The following is a 19,688-nucleotide window of genomic DNA, read 5'->3' as shown; positions in this document are numbered from 1 at the left end:
CCATGAGGGAACAACTGCATGCTTGCTGGTGTGTTTTGACCAGAGAGTGGGGTGAACAGAGCTGGAGGATTAGATCAGGGTGGGGTGAGGCAGTTGGAGAGATGCATGATCACGTTGTCCAGAGATCTTCCCCTCACATCCTGGGCTCCCTCCTGGACTATACATGCCGGGCCAGCAGAGAGCAGCCCTGTCCAGTTTCATGCCCCCGGCAGCACTGCTTGCTGCATATTTGTGGCAGGGCTGAGCCAGGTGAGACCAGAGCTCAGCCCTGAAGATGAAGAGAATGGAGCTCAGCCAAGACCAGACTGTAGGGTGATGAGCACAGGCGATGAGCAGACCCCGAGGTCTAGACTAGGATGGGTGTTGGAAAATGAAGGGAACGCAGACTGCTCAAATGGGCTGAAGTTAATCTTGCTGCTACTGCTTGGTTGCTTCAGTTTTGTCTGACTTTTTGAGACATCCCCCGCCCCCCATGAGACTTGTAGCCCACCAGCCTCCTCTGTCCATAGAATTCTCCAGGCAAGAATACTGGAGTGTGTTGCCAGACCCTCTTCCAGGGAATCTTCACAACCCAGGGATCGAACCCGGGTTTCCTGCATTGCAGGCAGATTCTTTACCAGCTGAGCCACCAGGGAAGCCTGAAGTTAATCTTAGAGGGGAGGAGAAGCCAGGAAGTTAGACTTTGTGTGCAGCAGGAATGAAGGAATTATGAAGGCTTCTGAGCAGAGAAGCTTCCATAAAAAGAGTACCTAAAATTTTTAATGAAAATAACAGAGTGCCTTGCACACCATAGATTTCTCCTTTTTTTTTTTTTTTTTTTTTTGACAAATGTTTGCTGAATTGGATTGAATGTTAGGATAAAAAGTACTGAGTGTGTATTAGATTTAAGTGCCGCTTCTATCTAAAATTTGCTTCTAGGGAACTTCCCTGGCAGCCGAGTGGTTAAGACTTCACCTTCCAGTTCAGAGAGTGTGGGTTCCTTCCCTGATCAGGAATCTAAGATCTCACATGCCCTGTGGCCAGAAAACCAAAACATGAAACAGAAACAACACTGTAACAAATTCAATAAAGACTTTGGTCCCACATTAAAAATAAAATCTGAAAGAAAATTTACTTCTTGCAACTAAACAAACTCTTTCCCTTTCAAGTCTCAGGTTCCACTGGGGAGTAAAAGGGTTGAGCTAGACCATCTCAAATCCGCTAGTTGGCTGCTCCCTGTGCCTGTCCTGGAGGCTGTCTGCCCCGAGGGCTGAGACCTTGTCTGTCTTGCTCTCTGCACTACTTAACACGGTACTGGCATAAAGTGAAGCCCAGTTCAGATTTGCTTCCTGAAAGCACCCTCATCTGTGACTTCTAGGGGTCTATAGACCCCAGAATGTCAGCGTTGTCAGTGGGAAGCTGGTACATGGGGGCCTGGGAGTCAGGGACAGTGCCCTCCCTGCCTCTACATTGTCCCTGGAAATGCAGGCCGTGGGCGTCACCTCCCAGACTGGGTCTTGTTCAGCCGCTGCCCAGCCTTCCTGCCCTCCCTGAGACCTTGGAAACAAACAGAATGTGTCTGCAATCCAGAAAAGCCCACAGAGAAGGGTGCCAATGGCTTCATTAAACCCAGAACATGAAATGCGTTTGAAGAAATTCTGAGCATCTCCCCAGCTGGAGGAGTAATTCGAACCATTAAGTCCACCGAGCTGGTGTTCTCGTCAGCTCTTTGTGAACACCAGGCTGGGGAATCAGCATGCAAGGTCTTGCTGCTTTTCTATCTGGGGAAATGGGTTTTTGTTGATAGTTTCTCACTTGATACTGAATCGTGTTTATCATAAGTGTAGTCATTTCATTCACTTAACATTTCATAAGGACTGACTGCGTGCCACTGGTTTTAGTGGAGGGCGGAGTCTAGCAGGGGAGCCCATGCTGACAAGTACTCTGAAAGGGGACCCTGACTTCCCCCGAGGCTGCCTGTGAGTTGACGCTGTAACTGGGAGGATGACTGGGTCAGAGGTCGGAGCTACAGCAGGTCAAGGGCAGAGGGAGGGGTCTGGGTGGAGGAAGTCACATGTGCCGAGCCTAGGGTTGGGGGGGGAGGGCTGCTGTGTTTGAGCATCTAATGGGGAGCCTGGGCGGCTGCTGCACAGGACAGGGGAGCGACAAAGGGAGATGTGCCCCGAGAGAAGGATGACCAGGTCCTGGGGGGCTTGGAATGCACGAGAAGAATTGAAATGCTGCCCTAAGGACCATGAGATGAGATGGGAGACTTTACATGGGATGGGGCAGTGGGTGTGTGTGTACATTGATGTCTCTGTGTGTGTACATTGGTATTTGTGTGTGTGTGTGTGTGTGCGCTTTGTTGTGTGTGTGTGTACCTTGGTGTGTGTACACTAGTATATGTGTGTACGTGTGTGTGTGTATACACTGGTGTCTGTGTACATTGGGGTGTGTGTGTATACATTGTTGTGTGTGTGTGTGTGCACATTGGGGATGTGTGTGTGTGTCTCAGAGAGAGAATCAAAATTACAATTTAGAAGATCACTCGATGCACACAGAGAATTCAGGGGCAGGAGGAGTGTGCTGATACAGGAGGCCAGCGAACAGCTCTAGGAGAGACAGGGCAGAGATCAGTGCGGGAGCACTCACTGCACCAGGGGAGGAGGGAAGAGGGGATGCAGCTGAAAGAGGAGTCCGGGAAGACCCACAAGCCTGTGCGGGAGAGGAGTGGGTGGGTTTGAGGGAGAAGGCAAGAAACTTAGGAAAAGCTTCTGGTGGGGCACTCAAGAGACTTAGAATGATTCCCTTTGGGATTGAATGGACCTGAGGTGCCCGTGAGACAGCCTCCTGGAGGCACATGAGGGACCTGGGCCTTGAGAGTGCTGTGGGCAGCGACGTCATCCGGAGAGTCAGCCACACGTAGGCGGTGGTTGAAGCAAAGGGTCTGCCAGAGAAGAAGGGCGTGAGCCTCTGTTCAGACCAGGACTGGCCTGGTATCCAGGGTCCTTAGTGGTGTAGACTAAGGAGGGTCCACTCAGTTCAGAAGATGGCCATGGGGCCTGGGCATAGGGTGTCTCAAATGCCACGGAGAAGAATGTTCTGGCTGTATGTTTTTCTGTGTCCGAATCATTCCATTTTTTAAAAGTGCTGAGCGCTCACTAAATATTTGCTGGGGACTTCCTTGATGGTCCACTGGTTAAAACCTCACCTTCCAATGCAGGAAGTGCAGCTTCAATCTCTTGTCAGGGAGCTAGCATGCCTTACAGCCAAGAAGTCAAAATATACAACAGAAGCAATATTGCAAAAAATTCAATAAAGACTTTAAACACAGTCCTCATCAAAAAAAAAAAATCTAAAAATACAAAATGTTTCCTGAATTATATGAAAAAGAAGATCAGCTCTACTGAGTGCTGCTGAAGGTCATGGAAGGTGGTGGGAAGGGGTGAGACTGATGGCTCAGGCTGGCCTGGCCTTCGTCATGGAGAAGAGACATGGAGAGTCAGGGGCAACCAGGGAGGATCCGGGGCAGTAAGCGCAGCTCCTCTTCTCTGGATGTGCCAAGCAGGGGCTCTGAACACACACTGCCTCTCATCTGAGCAGTCACCCCCTCTAGGATGGGGAAGACTTAGTCCACAGACGTGGAGGGATGTGTCCATGGTCTCCTAGTTGGCAAAGGCTGATGGGAGAATCCCATCTGGATGCGCCTGATTCCAGAGCCCAGGCTCTCCCACCGTACTGAGAAACCACAATCCTGACCTGAGTGGATGGGAGTCTAGGTCCCCCACAGGCGCCATGTGCCTGATCAGCTGCATCCAGGGTGCACGATCACAGAGGGTTAAAGGCTTTCCTCTTTCTTAAGGGTCCAGCGAGCTGAGCGGCAACTGGGGGCTGCTGGACCAGGTGGTGGCTCTGACCTGGGTGCAGACCCACATCCGAGCGTTTGGCGGGGACCCTCGGCGCGTGACCCTGGCAGCAGACCGTGGCGGAGCCGATGTGGCCAGCATCCATCTTGTAAACACCAGGGCTGCCAACTCCAGACTCTTCCGGAGAGCTGTGCTGATGGTGAGCTGCCCACTCTGTCTTCAGTCTTGCTGAAGATGGTTCTTCCTTCCCGCACCTGACTTCGATTGCTTGGATTTCCTTTTTTCCTTTGTTCTGAATTGGTGTCCTGCCCATGGCCATCTTTCTATGCATACACGAGCCAGGATGTTACTGGCTACTCATAGCTACTCGTAGCTTAAGTACTAATCCTGTAGACAGGGTAGTGTTAATGATGATAATGGTGATGAAGGTGGTGAAAGTGATGATGACGGTGATATGACAATGATAGGGATGGAATAACTATGATGGAGGAAACCACCTGTTGACCACAGCATAAGCCCTGTTGGCTGTTCTGATTAGCTTCTAATTTTATTGGACGTCCAACTGGTGCCAGGTACTATGCTCATTGCTGGAAGTGCCTTACTACATGATCTGTGCCCTAGTTTTCAGGAAGCTTGTAGTTTACTTGAGAGAGAGGGAACAGACACTTTAAGCAGCTGTGTAAAAGAGAGTCTTATGGCAGCTCAGAGAGAAGCCCCCCACCAAGCTCAGGGAGCAGGGGGTGCCCTGGGGGAGGGACTGTGCATGCTGATGCCGCAGGCTGTGCTGGCACGCAGCCAGAGTCCTGGCATCAGGGGCTCCTCACTGGCATCTGCCCATCATGCAGTGCGGCTGGAGGGCAGGGTCTGCCTGGACCGTGGAGTGGAGGCTGGGAGGCAGCGAGCAGCCAGACTGCACTGAACACCTTGGGTTTTATCCTGAGTGCATGTGAGCCCTTGACAGCTTTTGTTTGTTTGCCGGTTTGGTTTCCCATCTTAACCGTTACTAAGTGTACCATTCACTGGCATTGGGTACATTCACAACGTTGTGCGACCGTCAGTGTTCATCGTCAGCAGCACCTTTTCATCATTCCAAACAGAGACTCTGCACCTATTAAGCGCTATCTCCCCACTCTCCTTTCCTCCCAGCCCCTGGTAACGTCTGTTCTTTCTGTCTTCTGTGAATTTTCCCACTCTAATACGAATTCATCTCATGTTAGTGGAATCCTATGAGGTCTGTCCTTTTGTAACCGGCTCGTTTCAGGTCCTCAGGGTTCATCCACGTCGTAGCATGCATCAGAATTTCATTTATTTTTAAGGCCGAGTGATATTGCATTGTGTGTGTACACCATGCTTTGTTGGCCCATTCGTCTGCAGACTGACATCTGAGTTGCTTTCCCCTTTTGGCTACTGGCAGTAGTGGTACTGTGAACACTCTTACCATCGACGGGCCAGACTTTTAGAGCTTGCTGGGGCATGTAAGGGGGTGGCGCTGCAGGAAAAGAGAGCAGTGAGGAGACTGTTAAGTGACTCAGAGGAAAGAGCAATGGAGAACCGTCAGGGCCAGTGACATGACCACCTGGCGATTCTAAGGCCATCAAACCACACCCAGCTCTGTCCAGCCTTCCTGGGGTCCAAACCCGTGTCCACGAGGAGGGTAGAGAAGTGTCAGTTCAGAGCGCACAGTTGAGGCCGGATGGGCGTTGTCTCCGCCCTGAGAAGCAGCGGCCCCTCCTGCCGCTTTCTCTATCTCCAGCAGCCACAGAGCCTTCTAGAAGTCACTGAGAAGTCTGTGCTCTGTTCAGCCTCCTCCAGGTGCTCTCCTCTGCCTGAAGTGCTTTTCTCCCGTCGTTCTCTTTCCCGACCTACTCGTCTTTCAGGGACTCCTTCCAGACTTTCCAGCCTCGGGTCGGACCCCCTTCCTGTGGCCGCTGCCACCTGTAAATCTCATCCAGCCTTTCTCCCGCTTCCCCACCAGCCCAGAATTACTCTTCCTGCCACGTGTGTCTCTCCCACAGACTGTCAACTCCAGGACAGCAGGGGCCAGCAGTGCCCGGCTCTCCACAGAGCCCGGGGCACGCAACACCGCTGTGTTACGGTTGATGCTCCATGATTGACACACAGCCAGTGAAGCAGCTGGCTCGCAAACCTGGGTAGGGGAGCCGTGGTGTGTGTCCTGGGACCCACAGGCCGGTCCGCTTCCCTTCCTCCCACCTCTGTCCTATGTTTCCTGTCCTTCGCTTCGGGTGGTCTTCAGTCTGTCCCCGCGTACGGGGTCCGTCTGCGTGGCAGGAGCTCTGAGCACAAACGCCTTGCAGTTTCTGGGACTGAAAGCAGACCTTCCTGGCTTTGGGTTGAACCCAGAGGGACTCCCCCAGGGCCCTCTCAGAAACCAGACGCTCGAGGGGACCCAGAGGACACCAAAAATGCCTTCCAGTAGGCCCAGAAGGCAGAATTTTCCTTTCAGAAGTTCTGGAGGGTTTAGATGTTTGGGGAATTTCAAAAACGAATCTGTTTTAACAAATGGTAGTGTATTTAAAAATAAATCCTCCTTCTGTTTTAGTCATTTAGAGACAGCTTTTACAACTGTTCCCTGCAGTCTTTGGGATGCATGTGAAATTATTTGGAACAGAGAGAACTAAAATACTTCAATATATTAGCAGTTCCTTCAACGTGCTCTCTACCAACAGATGTTTGGAGGAATGAAAGTGAGGTGGTGATATATTCTTGGATAAAATCTTCAGTCTTTCTGCAAATCTTGGGGCCAGAACTATTGAAATTTGAACGAGACAGACTCCTGTGATAATTAATAGCTTAAATGTGTGGGGCCATAAATCCATTTCAATACATGATCTCATAGGTTCCTGACATTGATTTGCAAGGGACATTTATTTTGTTTCTAATCTAGACATGAGAAAGCCAAGGCTCAGAGATGTTTAGTGACCTGCTAAAGAACACACAGTCAAGAAGGCACTGTTTTAGGGGCTGGAACCTGTGAAGCCGAATCCTGTGTTCTTCCACACTGTGAGAATGTTTCTCCAAGAGGCTGGGATGCGTTCAGGATCTCAATGTGTCAGAGAAAGAGCCTAGAATCAGACAAGCTTGCATTAAGATGCTGGCCTTGGGTGAAACCCTTTACTTTACCTGCTTCATGGATAAAATGGGTGTGATTAATTCTGTATCCTGAGGATTCGAGGAGTCACGATATGAGGTTTGTAAAGTGTGCTGCACCCTGTGGGAACTTAAGAAACCCAGTTCCCCATGTCCAATGCCAAGCAAAGGCAATTCCAAACAAAAGCAGGTTGGGAGGTGGGAGATTTCACCTACCCTCGTGGGAGGTTGAAGAAGGAAGGGGAGGCCGTGTTGCAAGCCTGAATTCTGTGGCACTGACCCCTTGACCAGTTTTAAGAGAAGGTAGAAGAGGTCGTGTCCTCCACACTGTGATTTACAGGACTTAGAAAAAGTTTCCATGGCTTCCCTACAACATTGCCCCAATTCTGCATTCCTCAGAGTGAGCTCCAGGCCCCGGGAATTGGCCTCACGCTAAATTTTCCTCTCACCTTTCCCACACAAACCCTGCAGCCCAGGCTCACCAGCTCCACCACCATTCCTAGAAAATGCCATGCCTTCCTCTAGATCTTTTCCACGCTGATCTGTGGTCAGCACGTCCTGTTTTCCACCTGGAAACTCACTCCACCTTTAGGGCTCAGCTGGATGGGACCTCGAAGCCTTTCTCCATCTCTAAAACAGAAAGAATCTCACTGTGGTGAAGAGACTTCTGTTTGGTGACTTTTAGGAATTCTGATTTGTTTTACTTGCTTGTCATGTTTTCTAGCACAGCTTATTCCATTTCTACTGTGACTGCAGTCTTGACTGGGTACAGGATTCATCTCCTTCAGTTCAGTTCAGTTCAGTTCAGTCGCTCAGTCGTGTCCGACTCTTTGCGACCCCATGAATTGCAGCACGCCAGACCTCCCTGTCCATCACCAACTCCCAGAGTTCACTCAGACTCACGTCCATCGAGTCGGTGATGCCATCCAGCCATCTCATCCTCTGTTGTCCCCTTCTCCTCCTGCCCCCAATCCCTCCCAGCTTCAGAGTCTTTTCCAATGAGTCAACTAATCTCCTTAGTATTTAGCTCAGCTCCTGGTTCAAAGAGGGCATCTAAGACCACGCTAAGTCCATTAAATCATCTGGGGGCGAGGGAGATGCTAGTTTGGGTCCAGAACCCTGTTTTCACATGTACCTCTTAGGAGTACTCATCCACCCTGCTACTTCTCTTAGTCAAAATTGCCCTCTCTATTCATGGGCTTTGATGCTTCTGTATATATATTGGGATATGTTTTAACGTTTTTGTTCAGTCACTAAGTCACATCTGACTCTTTGAGACCCCATGGACTGTAGCCCACCAGGCTCCTCTGTCCATGGGATTTCCTAGGCAAGAATACTGGAGTGGGTGGCCATTTCCTTCTCCGGGGGATCTCTTCCCAAACCATGAATTAAAACTGTGTCTCCTGCACTGGCAGGTGGGTTCTTTACCACTGAGCTACCCAGGAATCCAGAATAAGTTCACTGATTTTTAAAAATATTCCTGATGGGAATTGGACAGTAGTTTCATGTACTTTAGCTTATATGCAGAGTACATCATGAGAAACACTGGACTGGAAGAAACACAAGCTGGAATCAAGGTTGCCGGGAGAAATATCAATAACCTCAGATATGCAGATGACACCACCCTTATGGCAGAAAGAGAAGAGGAGCTAAAAAGCCTCTTGATGAAAGTGAAAGAGGAGAGTGAAAAAGTTGGCTTAAAGTTCAACATTCAGAAAACGAAGATCATGGCATCCGGTCCCATCACTTCATGGGAAATAGATGAGGAAACAGTAGAAACAATGTCAGACTTTATTTTTTTGGGCTCCCAAATCACTGCAGATGGTGACTGAAGCCATGAAATTAAAAGACGCTTACTCCTTGGAAGAAAAATTATGACCAACCTAGATAGTATATTCAAAAGCAGAGACATTACTTTGCCGACTAAGGTCCGTCTAGTCAAGGCTATGGTTTTTCCTGTGGTCATGCATGGATGTGAGAGTTGGACTGTGAAGAAAGCTGAGCACCAAAGAATTGATACTTTTGAACTGTGGTGTTGGAGAAGACTCTTGAGAGTCCCTTGGACTGCAAGGAGATCCAACCAGTCTATTCTGAAGGAGATCAGCCCTGGGATTTCTTTGGAAGGAATGATGCTAAAGCTGAAATTCCAGTACTTTGGCCACCTCATGCAAAGAGTTGACTCATTGAAAAAGACTCTGATGCTGGAAGGGATTGGGGGCAGGAGGAGAAGGGGACGACAGAGGATGAGATGGCTGGATGGCATCACTGACTCGATGGACGTGAGTCTGAGTGAACTCCAGAAGTTGGTGATGGATAGAGAGGCCCGGCATGCTGCGATTCATGGGGTTGCAAAGAGTCGGACATGACTGAGTGACTGAACTGAACTTCATGTACTTTTTCAAATCATTTTGGGAAAATATGTTTTTAGGATGTTAGTTCTTATATTAGCTTAACCCTATAACCAGGCCCATAGTATTTTTGACTCCTTATCTTTTCATAGAGTTTTGAACTTTTCTCCATAAAAGCTTTGCAAACTTGCTGTGAGGCAAGACCCTTCATAAGTGATTTCATGTGTTCTGTGTTACTCTCCAGTCAGTAAACATAGGTGTTGGGAACTAAGTTGGTTCTGCATCTGCTCAGCTTTCTTATCGTCTCTAATACTTTGTCTGCTGGGTCCATTGGATTTTTATAGTTACCTCACTATCTGCAAATCAGGTTTATTTCTGTGTGAGAGTGTGTGTGTTCAGTCATTCAGTCATGTCTGACTCTGTGCAACCCCATGGACTGTAACCTACCAGGTACTTCTGTCCATGGGATTTTCCAGGCAAGAATACTGGAGTGGGTTGCCATTTCCTATGCTAGGGGATCTTTCCGACCCAGGGATAGAATTCAAGTCTCCTGCATTGGCAGGCGGATTCTTTACCACTGAGCCAACTGGGGAGCCCTTTTATTTCTCTGCACTTTGAAGCAAATGCTCAACTGCTTTAATAAGGAGACCCATCATGAAAGCAGCTTAAATAACGTGAGTTTTTTGTTTTATCTTTCCCATAACATTTTCCCAGGCGGGGAGTCCAGATATCTCATGATTTCTCTGGGGCCACATTCCTTCTATGTGTTTCTCTGTCATCCTACGGTCTTGCTGTCATCTGAGGGGCTGGGTCTGGGTTGCCAGGAACTTCAGGCAGAAGGGAGGGGACGCAAGGAGTGGAGAGCCTCCCCTGGGGACTTAGGTTGGGAAGGACACCGCCTGCCCCCTGCTTGCTTGCAGGGTCCTTTTCTGGTTTCACTGCAATGGTCGCAGCCTCTAGAATAGCATCTGGTATCTAGCTGGTGTCCAAAAACATATCTGTGGAAGGAATTCTTGGAAGAACAAATTGCAGAGTTATCACAAGTAACACGCAGGAGTGTCTAGGCGAGACCAGACTTTCGTAACAATCGCTAAGAGGTTGTTATCTCCCTGGATCTTGGGTGTCCAGCCCCAATGGATAAGACAGCCTCAAAAGTCACGAAACCCTGTTTTCTTATGACTGCACCTCAAGGAGACACCGATACACCGACCAGTGTGGCTTCCTCTTGTGTTCCCTGGTCTCCTCTCTCTACAGCTGCAAGTTTCTTTAAAAATCCTTAACCTACAGAGCCTCTGAACTAACCACCCAGAGGCCTCACCCAGGAACCTCTCCCCAGCATGCCAAGAATTAAAGATGTCTTCATGTGGGCCACTTTTAAAGTCTTTGTTGAGTTTGTTAAAACATGTTTCTGTTTTATGTTTTGGTCGTGAGGCTTGTGGGGCCTTAGCCCGTTGACCTGGGATCGCATCCCTCCCCCCACCAACTACATTGGAAGGCGAAGTCTCAACCATTGGACCACGAGGGGAGTCCCCGATAATTAAATATTTATTAGGCTTATTTTAATCAGGAATAAATACATGATTTAGCAAAATGTAATGCTTCCCATTTGAAACCTGGCCCGCCTCCCGCCCTGCCGAGTTCTCCCCGAACGTTCCAACCATTCGTTGGTTACAACGGAAAGCAATAGAGAAGACGGAGTACACCCATCTGCCATTGGTGAGGTGGGGAGTTGGCGTCCCCAGAGTTACGTTCATTTCCCATACATCGGCCGGCCCTTTAGAAATAGCTGGTGGGGAGTGTTGAGGAAACCACAAACGTCCTCTCGGATAAACACTCTGGAATCCGATGATACAGAAAATCGTGTAAACGCATGTTCACACACCACCAGGGCAGTGATCTCAGACGGCTGGAATGCACATGCTGAACAGACAGACTCTTCCTATCAGCAGCACCCCTCCTCTCCCGGAACCCCTTTGCAACGGCGGGGAAACAGGTCCTAGGGGCAACTGCAACCCCTTCCTAACAGGATCCGGAGAGAATCGCTTCTCCTTCTCCAGAAATTTGTGGTGTTTTCTCTCTCATCTCTTAAAATTCTGTTTGACAGAATTAAGCCACTCTGGTTCCCCTCTTTTCTGGAGCTTAGCATTTTTATTCATGTGGCTGACAGACTCTTTTTAGAAGATACTGGATGGATGATTTCTTTAGAACTTATCAAGTTCCTTTTTCCAAAAAATCCAACCAATCTTACTTATCCAGTCCAGCCAGCCCTCCCACTACTTAAGGATCCAGCTGAGACATGAACTCCTGGGTCACCTAGTCCCAGGAGGACACGGCGATCCACTCCAGTATTCTTACCTGGAGAATCCCACGGACAGAGGAGCCTGGTGGGCTACAGTCCAGGGGGTCACAAAGAGTCCGACATGACTGAAGCGACTTAGCACAGCACACTACTTCCACAATATTTGTCTATACAAATATTTTCTTCCTGTCTATACTGCTGGGCCTGATACCTGATACCTACAGACTTAACACAGTGCCTCTTCTGGTAATCATGAATGAATAATGGGTGCATTAAGATAGGCAAGAACCTCAGCATCCCAGAGAAGCCCTTTCTGTGCTGTGAGCCATGGTTGGTGTCGTCACGAAATCTTGCTCAGTTCCAGGCCTGCCCTTGTGCTTTCCCCATTGGCAGCCACCTCCTCTCCCATTTCCCCTGGTCTCTGCATAAGTAGGGAAGTCATCTGACTTCTACACACGTAGTTTTGGAGCTAGAAGCCCAAAGGGATCTTCCGACTAGGGGCTCATAAGTAAAGTTAGCGTTTAGTGTCACTGAGCTCCCTTAGAAAGAGAGGAGCTGCAGCCCAGAGGGCTCTCTTTACAGATGGGTTTCAAAAGTTCAGTGCAGGGGGTCGATTTGCAGACCCAGATTGTCTGCCAGGCTGTAGCTTCTGGCTCATTTTCTTCTCAGGCTTTTCTCATTCAGAAGTTTTCTCTAGTGGCCTCAGAGGGAGCCCAGCTGGGTGGTGTGCTGGAGAGCGGCACCAGTGCACTTTCTTGTGAGAGAGCATCTTTGTCTTTTGCACAGACATAGCGTACACACACATGCATGCACGCACACACACACACACACGGCTCTTCCGACCGCCTTGCACGAAGATGCCAGGAGTCAACATTTTGCAGTGTGCCTGATCAGATGCCAGGGAGGGGTTCCCTCTGTCATGATGTGGATACAGAAGACAAGAGTTCAGTTCTCCACGTGGCTTCTCTTGGCTTCTGGAAGACGTGTTTCCCCAGGGACCATGTGCCTCTGTGCAGGATGCCAGGTGACAGTCATAACCTCTGTTCTTTTGGGCAAACACCATGGCGTCTGTTCTCTGGCTAGTCTTCAAAGTACGGTGGTGATGAGAAGAAAGAGCTCTTCCTTTTCCTCCCACTGTACATCAGGGACACGCTTTTCTTCTTCCGGTCAAAGGAAGTGCTGTCGTCTCCCGTTAGGGACAAGTACGAGGCGATGCTTTCCCGAAGGCCGTAGCTGAAAAGGGACTCGTCCACACCGACTGGGCTCTCTGCCACCTCTGGGTCCTCTTGCTGTCTGCTAGCGGGTAGATAGTGGGCAGAAAAGGGGCAAGGCCGAGGATGTAGTGGGATGGAGGACAAGAGAATAAGAAAAGGAAGAAAAACAAATGAAGAGCCTGGTTAATAGGTATCGAACTTGTTCTAATTCTGCTTCTTCCATCTGTGGCTGTATAATTTTGGAGAAATCACTTGACCTCTTTGAGCCACTGTTTCCTTGGATGGCTAAACTTCCAGCTGTACATGAATCTTTCTTCATGATAATTTACAAGGAACAGCTGTTTTATTTCCTAGGCAATTCTGATCACTGATTTTCTTTGAATTTACCAGTGGGATGTCTGGATCATTATTTAATTAGTAAGGTAACCCACCAGTCCCCACTTATGGATACCCCTTAAATGCAATAGCTGACAATCAGAGCAAATAAAGGAAGATTTTTTTTGCCCCCTTAAAGTATGAAGTCACCTTAGGATTTTGCTGGTGGGATTAAGCTTCACGATTGAGTTTACAATATCAAATTTACACAAGATTGATCTGTGTGTTGCTCTCTAGGATACTAACAATTAGAAAAGCGCACGGAGAAGGCAATGGCACCCCACTCCAGTACTCTTGCCTGGAAAATCCCATAGACGGAGGAGCCTGGAAGGCTGCAGTCCATGGGGTCGCAAACAGTCGGACACGACTGAGCGACTTCACTTTCACACATTGGAGAAGGAAATGGCAACCCACTCCAGTGTTCTTGCCTGGAGAATCCCAGGGCCGGGGGAGCCTAGTGGGCTGCCGTCTATGGGGTTGCACAGAATCGGACACGACTGAAGCTACTTAGCAGCAGCAGAAAAGCGCAAGGTGGTATCATTCAGCTAGAAAATATTCATCTGACACTGAAGGAGTGCTGAATGAATGTGTGCAGAACTGGGGGTACTGAGGCTGTGGCGGGGAATTGCTGCGGCCACGCCACCCAGGGCATGGGAGCTGAGACAGGTTGGTTTCCGAGGGACACTGAGATTCCTGGTGTCTGCACCTGCTCAGAGCAAGCGGGTAGCAAGGCTGGTGGGAACTGGCCACAGTTTTTATGTGCTGGGCTCACATGCTGGTTTGGGGCTTATACACTCATGGAGGACACACACACACACACACCTTATCGCCCTCCTCCAGTTGAAGGTCTTCTGGCGCAGGGTGACGGGTGAGTCGGAGGCCCTTACTGCTGGGGCTGCCACCGTCTGAGTAAGGCAGGGCGTAGTCAGCACACAGCAGAGGCCGTCGGCCACCTCTGAGGAGAAAACAGAGAACCGGTCAGCGGCTCTGAGATGCCCTGGCCAGTACGTGCTGCAGGGCCCTGGATATTAATGAGGGGAAACTGAGGCTGAGATTTGCGAGGGGCTGAGAACCATGTGCGCAGGTGTTGAAGACATCTCAGTATGCCCCGAGTGCACGCTGTGCTTAGCTTGACACAAGGCACGAGTAGTCTTTAGGACCCAGAAGCCACCAGACTTGGGGTAGAGTTTCAGCTCCGCCCAGATAGCGCATCACCTGGACCCCCTCTGAACCTGAATCCTCTACTGTTGGATGAGAGGATGGAGCTGACATGTGAGAACAGCTGGCAGAGTGCCCGTGTGAGGGAGACCCCACACTCAGGGGTTTCCCACCAAGGTGCTGGGCCGTCAGCTTCAGGGGCAGCCTCCTGTGTGCTGGGGGGCTACGTGCACTGCTGCGTCCCCCACGGCACACAGAATGGGGGTCAAGATAGCACGGGTGGGGCTGGAAGAGAGAGGAAGGCAGAGAGATAAAGGAAATAAGGGAAGAAGACAGAAAGGAAAGGAGAGAGAAGGGGGGAAGGATGGAAGGAAGACGAAGAGAGGAGGGAATCAGGTAGACAGGGAAGGAGGGGAAGAAGCAAAGACTGACCAAAAAAAGGGCGAAAGACACAGAAGTAGGAGGCGAAAAACAGAGAGGTAACAGGCAAAATCGAGAAGAAAATGGACGAAGACAAAAAAGAAACTTCTCTCTTCTCCACCCTAGATACTCAAGCACGAAGAGGATGAAAATTAAATAAATCCTTTCCTTTTATCTTCCTGTTAATAGCTCCTGCTGAGCTTCCAGGGTCCCCCGTCTCTCTAGGAGCTTTAAGATAGATCCTCTATCTCTTCAAAGCCTTCCCCTAGCCCATGTCATCATGAGACTGCAGTGCTCGGATGTTCTCACAGATGCAGGAGATTCTCTGTGGCCCTGCTGAGGATGGAGAGCCCAGTGGGTCTCATGTCCTGTGGGAGATGAAGTGTCTGCCCGGATGCGGCCACACCGGCTTCGAGACTGCCCATCACCAGGGTTTAGCAAGCACAGCACCCCTCTGCTGGGCTCTGTCTCCATCACATTGATAGAACTCTTGGGATGTCCTTGCCAAAGACCACAGGGGAATTGTAGCTAAAGAATCAAGTCAGAGAGTGACTGTCAGTAATGCTTCATGTCCGCGTGACTTTCACCGTGGACTCAGATGTCCACCCACGCTGGCATGCACTGAGGAATGTAAGATTGGACCCTGAGGTTATAGGGAGCTTAACTAGATGTGAACCTGAAATAATTACCTGTCATGGGCTGGAAATTGAAACGACCTCACAGGTTAGGAGGCGAGGGACACCAAGTTAGACACAAAGATGAAAGAAACCAGCGGTGGTAGAGAGCACCTTCCTTACAAAGGTTAATGCTTAGGGTGAAACATACATTTTGGCAAAGAAGAGAACTGGCATTTCTGAGCACATAGCCTCAGCCCCATGCTGAGTGAGCCTGGCAGCTGTCAGTTCAGGGAGCCCTAAACTGCTCTGGCTGTTGGTACTGTGTACCCATTTGGGGAATGAAGAACCCAAGGACCTTGGGGTCAAGTCATGAGCTCAAGGTCACAGCCAGTCACAGGCATGATTTTTTTTTTTTTTTTTGGTCCTAACGATAATCCTGTAAGAGGCATTTTAATCCCCATTTTATAGATGCGGAAACTGAGGTTCCAAAATTATTGGCTCAGATGGTAAAGAATCTGCCTACAATTCAGGAGACCCAGATTCTGTTCTTGGGTCATGAAGATCCCCTGGAGAAGGGAATGGCCACCCACTCCAGTATCCTTGCCTGGAGAATCCCATGGACAGAGGAGCTTGGCGGGCTACAGTCTATGGGGTTGCAAAGAGTTGGATAATTCAACTAAACGATTGACACTTTCACTTTCACTTCATAGATACAGAAACTGAGGCTCCAAAACTATTAAATTCAATAATAGCAAATTTGAATAATAGAATTGAATAATTAATTTATTAAATAATTTGCCCAAAGGCACTTGGATAATAAATATAAGTAACTCATAAAACAAGTCTGTTCACACCCCTGATTGCATGCTTTCTCAGATTCTGCGCCTTTAGGAAGAATGTGGTGGGACGTAAATTGGCCACATTACTCCCACCATGGGGTCCTGAAGGTACCAGAATCCTTGCAGGGCCCCAGACCCTTTTCAGTCACTCGCAGAGGGGACTGCTGCCTTCGACCCCTGTGCTGGTGCAGTGACCCAGGGCGCGTTTTCGGAAGGCATGCTTCTGTGCTGCCGTGCGATCCTCGGGGGTTCATGGCAGGAAAGCCTCATGGACCTCCTGCTCTGTAAACATCTCTGCTGGGCCAGCATCCTTTTCATGTTTGCTTTTGTCTATGCAAAACTTATGGTCTCCACACCTCTCAGATGATTCTTATTAAAAGCCAAATACCACGACCAACTTCTACTCATGATCAGTAAAAGCTGACTGCTTCCAGGACTCCCTTCCTCTTTCATTTTTAGCTACGCTGCTAGGTGTTCAGGTGTCATAGGAGTAATATTTGCTCTATCATTTATTTTGCACCCGCTGTGTGCCAAGCTCAGATAGACACGTTGCGTGAGCTGTCATATTCAGGTATCGTGGCAACCACCTGTAGGTGGGCCGCTCTCATCCGCCTTCCGTGAACAGTGAAGTGGGCTCCACGAGGTGGAGGTCTTCACCCAAGAACTCATAGAGCCCAGAGGCAAGTTTGGCCGTGGGTCTCCCAAGTGACCATTCCTTCTTCCTGACTTGCCCTTCTCACAGGCCAGGTGTGATAACCCAGCACCGTGGATGCCTCCTTTCACCTTGGAAGGCCCTTCAGGATCACACATCCTAAAGAATCCAGGGCTTGGGTTCAGACATCCAGAACGTGGAAGGGGGAAGATGCTTGTGTGGTGAAAGTGACTTCTGTCTTCCTTTCTCTCACATGGCAGAAGCGGGGAGGAGGGCACCCTCCTGGCCAGGGAACAGCGGCTCAAACGGTGGCTCTCTAGCAGGAGCCCACATTTATGCCTGCGGCGCTCTCATCTGCACTTTCCCTGTGCTAACTCAGTGCCCTCTCACCGTGTCTTCAAGGTAGGAACACTTAGCGTCTGTGTGACCCAGGGAAGAATGGACTCAAAGGTGAGCCGCCAGCCTAAGGTTGCCCAGATCTGGGATCTGAACACAAGATGGTTTCAGAGCCAGCTTTCAGCCACTTTTTTTTTTTTTTTCCAAATGCCATTTCTCCCTTTTCCATAGGGTGAAACTCTTAACTCCTGACCTGGCGTTCAGGTCAGTCTAACTCACAGTTCCTCTTCCGACTCCATGCACTACACTCGTCACCTCCATCAAACCCCGCTCCGCATCCGCCGTCTTGGAGGATGCTCCGGTCAGCATGGCCTGCTTGGACCTGTCTCCTGGGCCCAGGAAGGACATTCAGATGAATGAAGTATAATCCCTGGTTTCTAAGAGCTTGTTGAGAAACACAGGCTAGTTGACACTTAACTAGGTCACCAGGCGGAACGCCCAGAATTCTAGGGAGAAAAACACCTGGCATGCCAGGGGAGCAGAGAAAAAACAGGCCATTCGTCTTCTAACTCCAAGGGCTTCATCACAGAGCTGGCTTCCTGTTGGCCTTGAAAGTTGATGAGGACTTTGACATGCAGAAAGGGGGAAATGAAGGGCATTTCAGAGCAAAGCCCCAGAGGCCCAAGTGTACAACCCACTTAAGGAAGTGCAGACCATTTGTGGTTTTGACTGTAAGGGGCATCCTGATTCATTTCACTTACAGACAGAGAGAGGATGAAGTTGAGGTTGGCTGCGTTTTACTTAGCATTCACATTCAGTCTGTTTTAGCCTGAAATTTGCAGTCTGAATTACTGAGAAAAGAGCGTTTGAAGAAGGCAGGATGGACAAGAGAGCAAAGTAAATCACCAGGCAGGTCTAGGGGAGCAGCCTAGACGGAGTGCCTGGAGTTGGGGTTGGGGGGTTAGGCAGTGAGCCAAGAGAGATGTCATGCATCAGTCTTGATGGTGTGTTTCTTACCGGAATAGTGATTCACCAGGTCCTCCAGGCACTGGAAGGTGAGCCTCGGGGAAATGTAATACCAGTTGTTCGGCAGACGGAAGATTCGGTAATGCTTCACCTGCCGGTGTCTCACTGAGAGGGAATAAAAACCTGCAGGGAGTGGAGGACAGGTCATCACCCCAGGGCCACCAGCTAAGGAGCCCACCACCATGGAGGCGGACAGACCTTCTCAGCCTTGTGATACGACCATGGTACCCAGATACATGCTCTTGTGTTTTGAGCAACAACTGCTCGAGCCTCATCTGTTTGGATGTAGCTCACTCTTTAGAATCTCCAGGAACGTGGTATTTGAGCAGTCCAGTTGCATTAACTGTACTGCAATGCTCTTTTTAAAATTTGGGAAAAGACTCACAAGGCAGTGAGTGGGGAGTTTTGGCTTCCATATGCTGGGTCAGGGCCTGAGCTATTTCATAGCAACCTCTCTGTTGATTCTCAGAAAGACCCTGGGAGGTATGGTCCTCAGGTACTGTTACAGCTGGAGAAACTGAGACTCAGAGTGAGATGGCTGGAGGCACGCAGCTCAGAAGTGGCCGCCCCGAGGCGGGTGGGACCTTTGCCCTCCTGCAGCAGGCCTCTCTAGTGGCCAGCATCCCTTGCTCTCCCAGGCCCACCCTCTGCGTCAGTTCAGCGTGTGTCTTCCGGTAATGGCAACAAGGACTGAAAGGACAGCGAGCAGTTCAAGAGCTGCAGGTGGAAACTTACGAGAACTTTGCATACCCGAGGGAGCAGAGCCTGCCGCCCCCACCCAGGCAGCGGCTCAGTCTATTTTTAGATCAGCTCTGGCAGCTACACTTGGGGTCCTTCCCCACCACCCCTTGACCCTGCCTGGGTCTGGGTCTCCTGCCTCAGGAGACCCCCTGGGACCTGAACAGGAAGTTTCGCCTCTGCTTGCTTTTGCTCTCATCCTGCATATTTAGGTTTTTTAAGAAAAAAGGTTGGTCCTGGATTCTTCATTATATCGCTCAGAAGGTCCCTGCTTCCCCAGAGGAAAGCTGATGCTCATTTTACTGGAACGCTCCATCCAGTACCAGGTAGTTCTGGTGCTTGATAAGTGCATGGGAGATAGTCTCAGAAACCGCATTTTCTCTTCTTTGATGGTGATTGTACAAGAAACAGGCTGAGATCTTGGAGCTGTTTTCTATATTCAGTAAGTTAATATTAATTCTCAGTTAGTCTGAGTAGCCCCCAGCTATTAATGTTTGGCTTCTGTGAGTTTATGCATACTCTATTCCAGACTTCCCTCGAAGGGCTCCCTTGTAGTTCAGTTGGTAAAGAATCTGCCTGTAATGTAGGAAACCCGGGTTTGATCCCTGGGTCTGGAAGATCCCCTGGAGGAGGAGATGGCAACTCACTCCAGTATTCTTGCCTGGAGAATTCCATGGGCAGAGGAGCCTGGCAGGCTACAGTCCATGGGGTTG

The 19,688-nt window shown here is 49.6% G+C and overlaps 2 protein-coding genes across 3 annotated transcripts in view; one reads left to right on the top strand and one right to left on the bottom strand.

The window, feature by feature from the left end:
* TG (thyroglobulin) overlaps positions 1-19,688 on the top strand; it is a 231,022-nt gene that overhangs the window by 126,775 nt on the left and 84,559 nt on the right. Inside the window, exon 41 of the mRNA XM_068983946.1 lies at positions 3,842-4,044. Coding sequence (XP_068840047.1) covers positions 3,842-4,044 — 203 coding nt within the window. The remainder of the gene's footprint in view (positions 1-3,841; positions 4,045-19,688) is intronic.
* SLA (Src like adaptor) overlaps positions 11,011-19,688 on the bottom strand; it is a 38,778-nt gene continuing 30,100 nt past the window's right edge. The window contains exons 6-8 of one of the 2 annotated variants that reach the window (XM_068983749.1): positions 18,229-18,360; positions 14,012-14,144; positions 11,011-12,893 (exon numbers count right to left, since the gene is read on the bottom strand). In XM_068983749.1, the coding sequence (XP_068839850.1) occupies positions 12,680-12,893; positions 14,012-14,144; positions 18,229-18,360 (479 nt within the window). In that variant the 3' untranslated portion in view covers positions 11,011-12,679. Of the gene's footprint in view, positions 12,894-14,007; positions 14,145-18,228; positions 18,361-19,688 lie in introns of both variants that reach the window. The other variant, XM_068983748.1, reaches the window with a different exon arrangement.

The sequence above is a fragment of the Capricornis sumatraensis genome, chromosome 11 (assembly GCF_032405125.1).
Source record: "Capricornis sumatraensis isolate serow.1 chromosome 11, serow.2, whole genome shotgun sequence".
Taxonomy (NCBI): Eukaryota; Metazoa; Chordata; class Mammalia; order Artiodactyla; family Bovidae; genus Capricornis; species Capricornis sumatraensis.
This window is presented reverse-complemented; position numbering and strand designations above follow the sequence as displayed.